The 14,449-nt window shown below is 44.2% G+C and overlaps 1 protein-coding gene across 2 annotated transcripts in view; it reads right to left on the reverse strand.

Annotated features, from left to right (window-relative positions):
* Nucleotides 1–6,244, reverse strand: part of shmt1 (serine hydroxymethyltransferase 1 (soluble)) — a 36,336-nt gene extending 30,092 nt beyond the window's left edge. Inside the window, exons 1-3 of one of the 2 annotated variants that reach the window (XM_052020867.1) lie at nucleotides 6,203–6,244; nucleotides 2,953–3,058; nucleotides 1,981–2,126 (exon numbers count right to left, since the gene is read on the reverse strand). In XM_052020867.1, the coding sequence (XP_051876827.1) occupies nucleotides 1,981–2,126; nucleotides 2,953–3,042 (236 nt within the window). In that variant the 5' untranslated portion in view covers nucleotides 3,043–3,058; nucleotides 6,203–6,244. Of the gene's footprint in view, nucleotides 1–1,980; nucleotides 2,127–2,952; nucleotides 3,059–5,992; nucleotides 6,096–6,202 lie in introns of those variants that run through there. The other variant, XM_052020868.1, reaches the window with a different exon arrangement.
* Between the last annotated feature and the right edge of the window lie 8,205 nt (nucleotides 6,245–14,449).

Here is a 14,449-nt window from a genome sequence, read left to right on the forward strand (position 1 = left end):
CCAGGTGCATGGGGTTTTCTCGTGGTGTTGACCTCGTTGGCCACTTCCTCCTATTGCTGTGATAATCTGGCTCAGGGGACCTGCTTGGCCTCTTGCTGCTGTTGATATCTTCTACAAGGATGCTGAGATCAGCATCAGTGAACCCTGGGGAACTGTCCTGTCCCATTCCTCACCCAGAGTTGTGACGCTGGCCAATGACTCCCCAACAGTAGCCAGATTCAGCAGTCAGTTCCCTTTTAAGACCTTGTGCACTGACATCAGTTAACACTGATTGATTACAAAAGGTGCTCGTTAAATCACTCATGCTTTGATTAATGGCTCAGTCATGCTGGATTGAATGATTTTAGTTATGGGGAGAGATCGGAGAGGATGGTCTTGTTTTCCCTGGAGTGTGGGAGGCTGAGGGTGACCGGACAGAGGTATATAGGATTATGAGAGACAGAGGTGGGGTGGATGGTCAAAATCTTTTTCCCATGGTAGGGGATTCAAAAGCAAGGGCATAGGTTTAAGGTGAGAGGAAGTTTTAAAGAGGATTTGAGGGGAATTTTTTTTTTATTCTTTCCCCGCCCCCGCACCCCCCCCCCCCCAGAGTGCTTGATATCTGGAACTGCCTGCCAGATGTTGTGGAGGAATCAGAGGCATTTTGACTGCCACTTAAATAGGCAAGGCATAGAAGGATGTGGGCCTAATGTAGGCAAATGAGATTAATGTAGTTGGGCAAATAGGTTGACATGGACAGGGTGGGCCGAAGGGCCTGTTTCTATGCTGTACAACTCTATGACAATGCACAGTGATGAAGCAACCAGCACAATTCAATATTCCAGCATTGACACAGGTGTGGCAATGTAAACCACAGTTGTAACAACCTGTATGGGTCCTCCATGCAGTGTTAACTTAGTACTTGTTTTTATAGGCATACGAATTTCTAATCACATATGTAGAGTCCAGTTGCCCAAGAGGGGGCCCCACGCATCAGTGCAATGTAAAATACCTACTGCAGTTCAGTCCAAGTCAACTCCAGTGGTCATTCAACCAGACAGTACTGGTGTTGGCTAAGTGCCTAGATTTGACTCAATTGAAGCCAACATTAAGTTAAAGGAAATCACCACTTCCGCCTTGCATGTAAGTACCAAGACGCCAAAACTAAAAGCATTGCATTTAATGTGTCTTTCACAGGTTCAGGCTATAGAATTGCAAATGAAGTACTGAAAGTTGCAAGAAGTCTTGCCTGAACGTGAAAGTGCTACAAAGTTCTTCCATTCATTGTATATAGTATAACACTTGGGAAGTTGTACAACATTAAAAACACTATATGTGCAGATAAATATCTGTACAATACATACAGTAAAATTCTGATAATCAGGCACCTTTGGGACTTTGGTGGTGCTGGACAAACAGATTTTCCAGACAATTGGATGTTACTCATATTAATACACAAACACACTTCTGTTTCACATTTTTAAAAAAAAATTACACAGTGATATAATAAATTATCCAGTGAACATTGTGAATTTAAAAGGAGCACGAAATATACAACCTCTCTGCACCCTGGGTCTGGCTTCACACACCACTTACATTCTGGGTGCTTGGCTCATATTCTGCACAATGAGTGATCCAGATACCGGATTATCAGGATTCTGAACAATCAGATGCCGGATTTTCGGAGTTTGACATGTCATAGAGTCATACAGTACAGAACAAGCCCTTTGGCCCAACTGGTCCATACTGACCAAGATTCCCATCCAAGCTAGTCCCATTTGCCCACATTTGACCCATATCCCTCTAAACCTTTCCTATCAATGTACCTGAAAATAACATGCACCAGCCTAATGTTGGTGCACAGTATGTTTCAATGGTATGTGGGAGAGAATAACTTGTCCTTCAGCCCACTCTCCTAAATTCAACTCTCACTATATAACGTAGTCATGTTTCAGGACAGAGTGAATGTCACTCTAGGACAATTGCCAGCTGAACCCTTACCTCTGCCCCGGATATCCTTCTGAATATTTGTTGTTCATGCAAGAGCCCAGGGCCTCCAGCACTGCTCGGCTTGCGAAGTTTTCCGAGGCGATGAGTTCCAAGCCCAGCCTCTGACGATCCTTCTCCTTCTTAATAATCTCGTACACCTAGCAGGGAGCAGAAGAACAAAAATCTACACGAGTGTTCTTTCTCAGCACAGGATAAAGGCCGGGTACCACTTCCAGGGCAAAAACAGCCCCATCTAGTCCATGGTGATGTTCCTGCACTGGTGTTTATACTTCTCAGAGACCCCTCCCACCAATCAGCATGTCCTTTCCTCCTCGTGTGTTTAGCCAGTTATCTATGGTTTACACCTGAACTACTCCGTGTGACCGTGAGCTACGAGTTTCCATGTCTCTGGGTAAAGTGGTTCATCTGGAACTTTGTAATCATTATTTTCATGATCATCTTATATTTATAGTCCCTTGTTTTGGACATCCTCATGGCTCCAGTGACCCAGGTTTAATCCTGACCTCAGGTGGTATCTGCATGGAATTTATACACATCCTCCCTGTGACTGCATGGGTTTCCCTCACAGGGTAGGTTATCTGGCTATTGTATATTGCCCCTGGTGTAGATGAGTGGCAAAAGAATCAGGGGAACTTAATGGGCATCTGAGAGAGAATAGAGTGCAAGGAAATAAGTCAGGGAGTAAGTCTAGTGGGATTACTCTGAGATCTAGTATGAATTTGATGGATTGAATACTCCCACGTTTCGAGGAAATATAAAGTATAATCTTCAAGACCTCATAAGCCAACCCCTATAGAAAGGAGCACAGGCAACAGGCTTTCCTGGTTGCTGTACTCTCAGTTAGTGTATCCAAAATGTTCATGTCAAGATGCTTAGATTCCTATACAACAATGATACAAGTTCAAAACAAGTCACTGCTTTGTAAAGAAAGAGTTTTGATAAAACAGTTTGTTTTACAGCTACCTCTGGGTCATTGGTGCAAAGGGGCTCCACCAGCTGTGCATTGTGGGATTCCCAGGTGTCTGCACAATCTCCAATTACGACGTCTGCCATGTTCCCCTCAGGATTTCTATTGCATTAAATATAAAAACACCACAAAAATTAACATGCTTGCAGTCTGCTTTGTTACACAATGCCCGCAGAAATGTTCAATCCCACTGTAACCAGTGTTTCAACGATCCTGGATAATCATTGACAGGGCAGAAACCCATCCAGTTTGCACTTTGCTATCACAACTGTCAGACAAAAACTATAAGAAAACCCCTTCTATCATAAATCTCTCTTGAACACCTTCCCAAATCATCAGGTTTTAAAGCACAAGAGGCCATTTGGCCCATCCTGCAGTTGGCAGCTAGCTGAACCACATTCACCACAGGGGTCACCCCAAATGCTTCATTTTTAATATTTATCCATATCCACTTTAAAAAAAAATACTGTTTATGGATTCTGCTTCAACTCAAGCACTGTATATCCTAACAATCTGCTCTGTTGGAAAGAAGGCTCCTACCCTTTATCATCATTCCTTTGGTGATGATCTGTTGTCTTCCACTTAGTGTCAAGTCGAAATTACTTTTCTTCAAATTTACATTATCGAAAGCTAATTAAATCTGGACACTTTTATCAAATCTTTTCTTAACAGTTTTTGTCACACTTAAATTCTGATCTACAGTCACAAAAATCACTCAATAAAAATAGAGAAGACCTTTGGCGCTTCCCAGCTAAATCAATCACAGCAAAATACTCTCCCTCCCACTTCTATTCCCAGTTTCAGGGTTTTGTTACAGGGTCATAGAGTTATGCAGCACGGACTATAGGCGCCCAAGTCATCCAAGCCGACCGATTTACCTGCCTGAGCTAGTCCCATTTGCCTGCATTTTTGGCCCATATCTCTCTAAACCTTTCCTATCCATGCACCTGTCCAAATGTCTTTTTAACGTTGTAACTGTACCCACCTCTACCACTTCCTCTGGCAGCTCGTTCCTTATAACCACTACCCTCTGTGTCAAAAGTTTGCCTCTCAGGTCCCCTTTAAATTCCCCCCCTCACCTTTAACCTATGTCCTCTGTTCCTCTGACCTCACCTGCAACAGGGGCTGTCATCCCTACTCCTCATCTAAAGGTAACGCTTTTGAGGGCTGCTTAAAAACTGGTCAACTGTATATGACGATTCTTTTTTTAAACTCCATCTTTACCTTCAAATCCCAATAGAATTCCCCCTCAAGACCTCTTTGGCTCTCTCTCTCGACAATACTGATAAAAACCTATCTCTATGAGCAAACTTTTGCTCAAACATCTCAGTATGTGCCATAGTGTTGAATGTTGATTGCTAATGCTTCCATAAATCACCTTAATTGTTTCACAATGTTAAAGGTGTTTCATACGTGCAAAATGTTATGGGCAGACTAGATTTCCTTGTCAAGCAGTAAAGCTTGGATCCAGCACAATAGGAACATCTTTCCATCAGTGCAGTAATAAAGCCATTGAGTTCTGATCAATATGCAACTACAATTGGAGGGCCAGGCATATATTCAGAGCAAGACCCTGTCAGTAACTACAGAATGAGTTACTGGGAGGAAATCAACAGTCCACAGATCACATATCTGCTGCCACTCCTTTTGTCTGTAAAAGCTGAGTCTTACACAAACAGGGTTACACAAGACATTGGTAAATTATTATTTTACACTGGTACAGATAATAAAGGAATGTTTCTTCTTCACCATATGATCACCTGTCTGTAAAAAGCAACTGCAACCTGGTAAAGTGACCTTGGAGCTTTTTAGAACAATCAGGTAAAAAAGTGAGGCAAAACAAAACTAGATATGAGAGATGATGACTGAAAGCTTGTTGGATATTTTATGATTCCTCACACGAGGTAGCTGTCCCCCAGTAACCAAGTCAAATGCCTATCCTTCATTGGTGATTTACACACTGAGGGTCAGTAAGCTACTTGTCCTGGGGGGGGGGGGGGGGGGGGGAAGGTTTATGGCATCTTCTCTTGTGGTTTAAATTGAGTCATAAAGAGATACACAGCAACAGGCTCTTCAGCCCACTGACTCTGTGCTGATCATGAATCACCCATTTACACTCAGCCTACATTAGTTCCATTTATTCGCCCCGCATTCTAACCAACTTTCCCCAAATTCTATCACTCACCTACACACAAGAGACAATTTACAATGCCAATTAACCTGCACATCTTTGGGATTAGCATTTTACGGTTCTAGCATTACCTCCTAGCTCTCATAATCTGTCACAGTTGGACAAAATTATTCATTTTACTTGCTTAATCACAATATCCACCACCTTTAGAAATCTGTGGCCATCCAAACCCCAATCCTGTTGACACCTACAGCTAGAGCTTCTTCCCCACTGCCATCAGGTTTTTGAACCGACCTGAGAAACCCTAGCACTACCTCAGACTACATTTCTTTCACTCTCTCTAAATCTTACACTAGTATTGTTATGTTTATGTTGTTGTTTATGTTTGTACATATAAGTTATGTATAATTTATGTTAACATGTTTATGTACTATGCTGCTGCTTCAAAAAGCTAATTTTCATGGCATTTCTACCCTGGGTATGTATGCCAATGACAACAATAAACTTGAATCTGAACCCGATATCCAAATATCACTCCACCCTTAACCTTATCAAATGCTTCAAAGCAACAGCAGCAAGTAATGTGAGCATCAAAGTTTTGCTAATCAGCAAAAATATCTTTAATAGATCTGGATTATCAGGTTTGTCGCCTCTCCAAGGAGGAATCCCTGCACTGGAGAGTGTCATCAAGCTATTGTGGAAGCGTGGGGCACACCGCGTGGGTTTGTGCGTCTGCTACTTGTCCAGCTTCTGTGACTTGAACTATCCAGAAGTTTCTGAAACATGATACAAGCATCGAAATCCTCATCCCTCCGCCATCAAACACCAGAACTCAGCTCGCCTGTCCTGCAACTGGTACAAGATCAGCGTCGATCCTACCGTGCAACTTCCAACAGAATACGTACAGGCAGGGTATTGCAAGAGACTTGGCCTGCAGGCGAGTCCTTTCACTAGCGAGTACCTCCGGGCTTCCTCCTCCAACCTGCCAATCACCCAACCCAGACTCAATGCAATGCCACCCCAGTCGGTGCAGCTTTAAATCCCAACGTTAGTGGCACAGATTCAAACTATATTCCCAAACAATGCGGCGAATCTATGCACCGCCACCAACTCACCGGTGCCAGTCGAGCCTTCGATCATACACCAGCGCGCTCTGATTTAGCCAGCCAATCGCAGGCCCGATGCAATCTAACCAATCAGAAATGGAACATGCCTCTCTGCAGCCAATAAGAGTAAAAGTGCTGGTTCACGACACCAGTCAGCGTGCAGTCGCTGATGCCCGGCTCTCGACCGCAGCCAATTATAGTTGGTTTGATGGTTACTGCAGCCAATCACAAGTCAGCCTTTCCAAGTGCCAAGTAGAAGCAACTTTCTTAACTTCAGTCCGTCTCAATTCACCACAACGCACGGCTCTAATGTAAGAAACCCAGCAGCCAAGTGCATAGCAAGCTCCTACAAACAGCAATAACATGGTGAACAGGTTTTCTGTTTTAGTGATGCAAATAGAGGGATAACTCCTGTGCTTTTTTTTGAATTAATGCCAAGGGATCCCTGATTTTATCCTGAAAGAACAGACAGGACCTCCTTCAAAAGATAAAAGTAGCTTGTTACAACAGTGCAGCATGCCCACCAAATTGAAATGGAGTGTTGAAGGATATCACAATGGTTATAGAGCCGTAGACTCATACAGCACGGAAACAGGCCCTTCGGCCCAACTGGTCCATGCTAACCAAGATTTCCATCTAAGCTTGTCCCATTCACCCGCGTTTGGCCCATATCCCTCTAAACCTTTCCTAACCATGTACCTGTCCAAGTACCTTTTAAATGTTGTTAATGTACCTGCCTCAACCACTTCCCGTGGCAGCTCATTCCATCTACTGACCACCCTCTGGGTTAAAAAGTTGCTCCTCAGGTTCCTATTAAATATCTCCTCTCTCACCTTAAACCTATGCCCTCCAGTTCTTTATTCCCCAAGACTGTGCGCATTCACCCCATCTATGCACCTCATAATTTTATACACCTCTATAAGATCACCCCTCATTCTCCTACGCTCCAATGTAAAAATACCAACCTGCTCAACCTCTCTCCATAACTCAGTCCCTCATCAAGTAGACCGGGGTTCATCAGGTAGAGCTACTGCCTCACAGCTCCAGGGGCCTGGGTTTGATCCTGATCATTGGTACTGTCTGTGTGAAGCCCGCATGCTCTCCCTGTGATCGCACAGGTTTCTGTGGGATATCACTTTTCCTCCCACATCCCAAAGACATGCTGGTAGGTTAATTGGCCATCTTTAGGTAGGTTAATTACCTTGAGTGTAGGAGAGTGGAAGAAGAATCGGGGTGGATTTGGTAGGTAAATGAGAGAGAATAAATTACAGGGAAATAAGTGGGGGAAGGGGATGATAGGATTCTGAGGGCTGACATATACTCAATGAGCTGAATGTGGATCAAGACAATGATGGTCAAGTATTCATGCAGAAGTTTCAGTACAAGAGCAACCAAAGTGTGGAAGACAATCCACAAAGCTGCACAATTTAAGAAATCAAACTACTTTGTCAGGTCAATGAAAGCAAAGAACAATTTTGTTTTGGACATTTTCCTTGGTCTGTCTGGCAACAAAGACCATGTCCCTCGGCTCCAGAGTGGATAGAAGTCACACTGGGTTTCTAGGTTTCTCACCAATGGGATGGAAACTGTTCAGGAAATATGGGTCATGGAGCAGATGGTTGTTCTGCACCCTGCCAATCATTGTCAGTCACAATTGCCTCTTGATGTTAGCATTTGTTAGTATAGCTGGTAGATATTATTTAATTCTGAATGTTTCATTTAGGGCAGTGCCAATATATTTAATGGATTGATGAGAGCTAAGGAAATTTGGCATGTCCCCTTTGACCCTCACCAATTTTCATAGATGTACCATAGAAAGCATCCTATCTGGATACATTACAGCTTGGTATGGCAACTGCTCTGCCCAGGACTGCAAGAAACTGCAGAGAATTGTGGACACAGCTCAGCACATCACGGAATCCAGCCTCCACTTCATGGACGGACTCTGTCTACACTTCTCACTGCATCCGTAAAGCAGACATCCTAATCAAAGACCCCAGCCACACCGGACATTCTCTCTTCTCCCCCCTCCCATCTGGCAGAAAATATAAAAGCCTGAAATCACATACCACCAGGCTGAAGGACAGCTTCTATCCCGCTATTATAAAACTATTGAACGGTCCCCTAGTGTGATAAGTCTCATGACCTCACAATCTACCTCATTATGGCCTTGCACCGTATTGTCTGCGTGCACTGCAATTTCTCTGTAACTGTAACATTTTATTGTGCATTCTGTTATTGTTTTCCCTTGCACTATCTCAATGCACTGATGTGATGAAATGATCTGTATCGATGGCATGCAAAACAATTTTTTTCACTGTACCTCAATACATGTGACAATATAAACCAATTTACCAAAAGTCAAACCAGGGTTAAAGCAGGGTAGGACTTATACAATGAATGGTCAGACCCTGGGGAGTGTTGCGGAACAAAGGGACCTGGGAGTACAGGTACATAGTGAGCTGAAAGCAGTGTCAAATGTAGACATGGTGGTGAAGGCGGCTTTTGGCACACTGGCCTTCAACAGTCAGGGTGGAGAGTATGATAGTTGGGATTTTATGTTGCAATTGTACAAGATATTAGTGAGACTGCACTTGGAGTATTGTGTACAGTTTTGGTCACCCTGTTATGGGAAAAACATCATTAAACTGAAAGACCGCAGAGAAGATTTCCAAAGATGCTGCCAGGACAAGGGCCTGAGTTATAGGGAGAGATTGGACAGGGTAGGACTTTATTCCTTGGAGCGTGGGAATAATGCTCCAAGGAATAAAGCTTATAGAGGTGTAGAAAATCATGAGGGGCATAGATAGAGTGAATACACAGTCATTTTCCCAGGAAAGGGGAACTAAAAACTAGAGGACATAGGTTTAAGGTGAGAGGGGAAAGATTTAAAAGGGACCAGAGGGGCAACTTCTTTACGCAGATAGTGGTGCGTATTTGAAATGAGCTGCCAGAAAAAGTGGTTGAGGCAGGTACAGTAACAACATTTAAAAGACATTTGGATAAGTACATGAATAGGAGGGGTTTAGGGGGATATGGGCCAAATGTTTGAGAAAATTGCTTTATTAAACAACTAGTAACAAGGAGAAAATACTTTGCCCCATTGAAGTAAACAAATCTCATTATCCCCTACTGCTAGTGGAAACCCCTGACAATGGCAAATATAAGAGTCATCAATAGCCTTTAATACCACTCATGAGCACAATTCAAAATGGAAGTCCATTCCTGTTTATCCAAGAAACAAAAAGTTCTCACACTTTCTCATATTCCTTCTGCTGTTCTGGACTTTTGGCAACAGCAAATGTAAGAATATCTTCTCTTTTTATAGCCTCCAACACCATTCACAATCCCAACCCAAAGGGGACTCCTCTCTATCAGTAGATAGTTTTATACACTTGATCAAACAACTTCCTGTCATGTGACAAGCCCCTCCAATCACATTTCAAATCACAACAGCAAACCAAATTTAACTAAGCTGATTAACACATGAACCATTATCACATCAATGTTTTTTAACAATGTTAGTTGTACATATCATGTTTGATGAGCACCATGGTCGGCACACACAATTTGGCCAAAGGGGCTGGTTTCATGCTGTAGTACTCTATGACTCTACAAGAGATGCAGAAGATGCAGAAGGGGACAGCACCAGGCGTATCGAAAAACAATGAGGTGCCAACTTAGTGAAGCTGTGATACGGGACTGCTTATATGCTGAACAGCAGAAACAGAATGCAACAGATGACCTCATAATCTACAGAGAAAATGAAGCTCTGCAGACTTGCCACATCCAGTCAAGGGTGATGACGGGCAATTAAGCAGTTAGCGGGAAGAAGGGACTTTAAGAATATCCACAACTTTAATAGGGGAAAGTTTCAGTATTTGAATGTTAAGGACAAGCAATCACAGCCATGTTCAGTCAAGTGGATGAACCTACTTGGCTTCCTCCATAGACCCCCCCCCCACCATCACAGAAGCAAGTCTTCAGCCAGTTCAATCCATCCCACATGATATAAGAAAAATGGCTGAGAGTTTTGCATACAGCAAAGGTTATGGGTCAAGACAACATCACATCTGTAGTACTGAAGACCTGTGCTATAGAATTATCTGCACTTGCAGTCAAGCTGTTTCTGTAGAGTTACTACACAGGCATCTGCTTGACAATGTGCAAAAATGTCCATATATGTCTTCTTCACAAAAGGCAGGACATATACATCACTAAATTTGTAAATTGGTTTAATATTGTCACATGTACCAAGGTACAGTGAAAAACTTTGCTTTGCATGTCATCCATACAGATCATTTCATCATGTTAGTACATCGAGGTAGTACAAGGGAAAAGCAATAACAGAATGCAGGGTATAGTGTTACCATAGAACAATACAGCACAATACAGGCCCTTCAGTCCACCATGTTGTGCCGCCCTTCATGTCACACCTAAGACTATCTAACCCCTTCCTCCCACATATCCCTCTAACTTAAATTCCTCCATATACTTATCTGACAATCTCTTGAACTTGACCAACATATCAGCCTCCACCACAACCCCAGGCAGGGCATTCCATGAACCAACCACTCTCTGGGTGAAAAACCTCCCTCTGACATCTCCCTTGAACTTCCCACCCATTACCTTAAAGCCATGTCCTCTTGTTTTGAGCATTGCTGCCCTGGGAAAGAGGCGTTGGCTGTCCACTCTATTTATTCCTCTCAATATCTTGTATATCTCTATCATGTCTCCCTCATCCTCCTTCTCTCCAATGAGAACAGCCCTAGCTCCTTTAGTCTCTCCTCATAATCCGTACTCTCTAATCCAGGCAGCATCCTGGTGAATCTCCTCTGCACCCTTTCTAATGCCTCCATATACATATACATCACTAAACATTCAAATACTGAAACTTTCCACTATTAAAATCCTTCCTACAATGAGGCGACCAGAACTGGACACAGTACTCTAAGTGTGGCCTAATCAGAGTTTTGTAAAGCTGCGTCATTACTTCACGGCTCTTAAACTCGATCCCACGACTTATGAAAGCTAACATCCCATGAGATTTCTTAACTACCCTACTGTGAGGTGACTTTCAGTGATCTGTGGATATGAACCCCCAGATCCCTCTGCTCCTCTACACTGCCCAGAATCCTGCCATTTACCTTGTACTCTGCCTTGGAGTTTGTCCTTCCAAAGTGTACCACCTCTCACTTCTCTGGATTGAACTCCACCTGCCACTTGTCAGCCCAGCTCTGCATCCTATCAATATTCCTCTGTAAACTTCGACAGCCCTCCACACTATCCACAACACTACTGATCTTTGTGTCATCTGCAAACTTGCTAACCCACCCTTCCTCATCTAAGTCATTAATAAATATCACAAAAAGTAGAGGTCCCAGAACCGATCCTTGTGGGACACGACTAGTCACAGCCCTCCAATCCGAATGCACTCCCTCCACCACAGCCCTCTGCTTTCTACAGGCAAGCCAATTCTGAATCCACACTGCCAAGCCTCCCTGGATCCCTTGGCCTCTGACCTTCTGAAGAAACCTACCATTGCAGAACCATGTCAAACGCCTTACTAAAATCCATGTAGACCACATCCACTGCACTACCCTCATCAATCCTCCTGGTCACCTCCTCAAAGAACCCTATCAGGCTTGTGAGGCAAGATCTTCCCTTCACAAAGCCATGCTGGCTGTCCCTAATCAGTCCATGATTCTCTAAATGCTCATAGATCCTATCTCTTAGAATCCTTTCTAACAGCTTACCCACCACAGAGTAAGGCTCACTGGTCTGTAATTCCCTGGACTATCCCTACTACCTTTTTTGAATAAGGGGACAACATTCGCCATCCTCCGGTACCACCCCCGTGGACAACGAGGACAGAAAGATCCTAGCCAATGGTTCAGCAATCTCCTCCCTCGCCTCACGAAGCAGACTGGGGAATATTCCGTCAGGCCCCGGGGACTTATCTGTCCTAATATTTTCTAACAGCTCCAACACATCCTCTCTCTTGATATCTACATACTCTAGAACATTACCCTTACCAACACTGTCCTCAGCATCATCAAGACCCCTCTCCTTGGTGAATACTGAAGAGAACTATTCATTGAGAACCTCACCCACTTCCACTGCTTCCAGGCACATCTTCCCACCTTTGTCTTTAATCAGACCTACCTTTACCCTAGCCATCCTTCTACTCTTCACGTACGAGTAAAAAGCCTTGGGATTCTCCTTAACCCTACTCGCCAAAGCCCTTTCATGCCCCCTTCTCGCTTTCCTCAGCCCCTTCTTAAGTTCCCTCCTTACTACTCTATATTCCTCACGAGCCCTATCTGATCCTTGCTGCTTACACTTTAAGTATGCTGCCTTCTTCTTCCTAACTAGTTGTTCCACCTCCCTTGTCACCCATGGTTCCTTCACCCTGCCATTCCTTCTCTGCCTCACTGGGACAAATTTATCCCTAACATCCTGCAAAAGATCCCACATCTCCATAGTACATCAAAAGATCGACCTGCAAGAGATCCCTGAACGTCGACCACATCTCTATACTACATTTCTCTATCCCTTTTAAAACACTGAAAACCAGGAATATTCAATATCCATTCCTGCCCTGATGTCAGCCATGTCTCTGTAATAGCCACAACATCATAGTCCCATGTACTTATTCAAGCTCTCATTTCGTCTCCCTTATTCCTGATGCTTCTTGCATTTAAGTAAATGCACTTTAGCCCATCCGCCTTACTACTTTTATAGCCTGTACTCTGCTTCTCCTTCCTCAAAGCCTCTCTACCTGTCAGATCTGACTTTTCCCCTTCCCCTTCTTCCTCTGACCTACTCTTCCGGTTCCCCTCCCCCTCGCAATCTAGTTTAAACCCTCCTGAACCACCCTATCAAACCTGGCTGCAAGGATATTGGCCCCTCTCAGGTTCGGGTGTAACCCGTCCTCTCTGTACAGGTCCCACCTTCCCCTGAAAAGATCCCAATGATCCAAAAATCTAAAACCCTCCTTCCTGCACCAACTTCTCAGCCACGCATTTACTTGCCATCTCCTCCTACTCCTACCTTCGCTATCGCTGGCAGCAATCCCTAGAATGCTACCCTTGAGGTCCTGTTCTTCAGCCTTCTGTCTAGCTTGCTAAACTCACTTTTCAGGACCTCATCCCTCTTCCTACCTATGTCGTTGGTACCAACATGAACCACGACTTTTGGCTGTTCTCCCTCCCGCTCTAGAATCCTGTGGACCCGATCCAGGACCCTGGCACCTGGGAGCCAACATACCGTCTGGGATTCATGCTCACTGCCACAGAACCTCCTATCTGCTTCCCTGACTATTGAGTCCCCTATCACTACTGCCTTCCTCTTCTCCTCCCTTCCCTTCTGAGCAGCAGGACCGGTCCCAGTGCCACAGACCTGGCTACTGCTGCTAGGCCCCAGCAGGTCATCTCCCTCAACAGCTTCCAAAGCAGAAAACCTGTTATTGAGGGGAACAGCCTCCGGGGTCCTCTGGTCTGTCTGCCTGTTTGTTTTCTTTTTCCTTTTCCCTCCCCCGACAGTCACCCTTCTATCTACTTCCTGGACTTCAGAAGCTCTAAGGGAGGTGACCGTCTCCTGATGTACAGTATCTATATAACTCTCGCCCTCCCTGACGCTGTGCAGTGCGTTGCAGTTACAGAGAAAGTGCAGTGCAGGCAGACAATAAGGTACAAGGCCATGACAAGTTCGATTGTGAGGTCAAGAGCCCATCTTATTGTACAAAAGGTCTGTTCAATAGTCTTATAACAGTGAGATAGAAGCTGTTCTTGCGCCTGGTGGTATGTACTAACCAATCAGTCTACTCACAAACATCAGCATAGTGAAGGAAGTCATCACTGGCAATGATATCAAGGGCAACTTACTCACCAATAACCTGCTTAACAATGCTCATTTTGATTTTTGCAAGGACCACTCGGCTCCAGACTTCATCAGAGCCTTGTTCCAAACCTGATCAGAGAGCTGAATTCCAGAGATGAGGTGCGAGTGACTGCCCTTGACATTAAGGCAGCATTTGACTGAGTGTGACATCGAGGAGCCCTGATAAAACTGAAGTCAATGGGCATCAAAGGCAAAACATTGCAAAGACTGCTCTCATCAAAGGAACTTATGATTTTTGGAGGTGAATCATTCCAGCCTCTGGACATCACTGCAGGAAATTCTCAGATAAGTGTCTGTGAGGCACAACCAGCTTCAGCTGCTTCATCAATGACCATCCTTCCATTATAAGATCAG

The sequence above is a fragment of the Pristis pectinata genome, chromosome 8, assembly GCF_009764475.1.
Source record: "Pristis pectinata isolate sPriPec2 chromosome 8, sPriPec2.1.pri, whole genome shotgun sequence".
NCBI classification, from domain to species: domain Eukaryota; kingdom Metazoa; phylum Chordata; class Chondrichthyes; order Rhinopristiformes; family Pristidae; genus Pristis; species Pristis pectinata.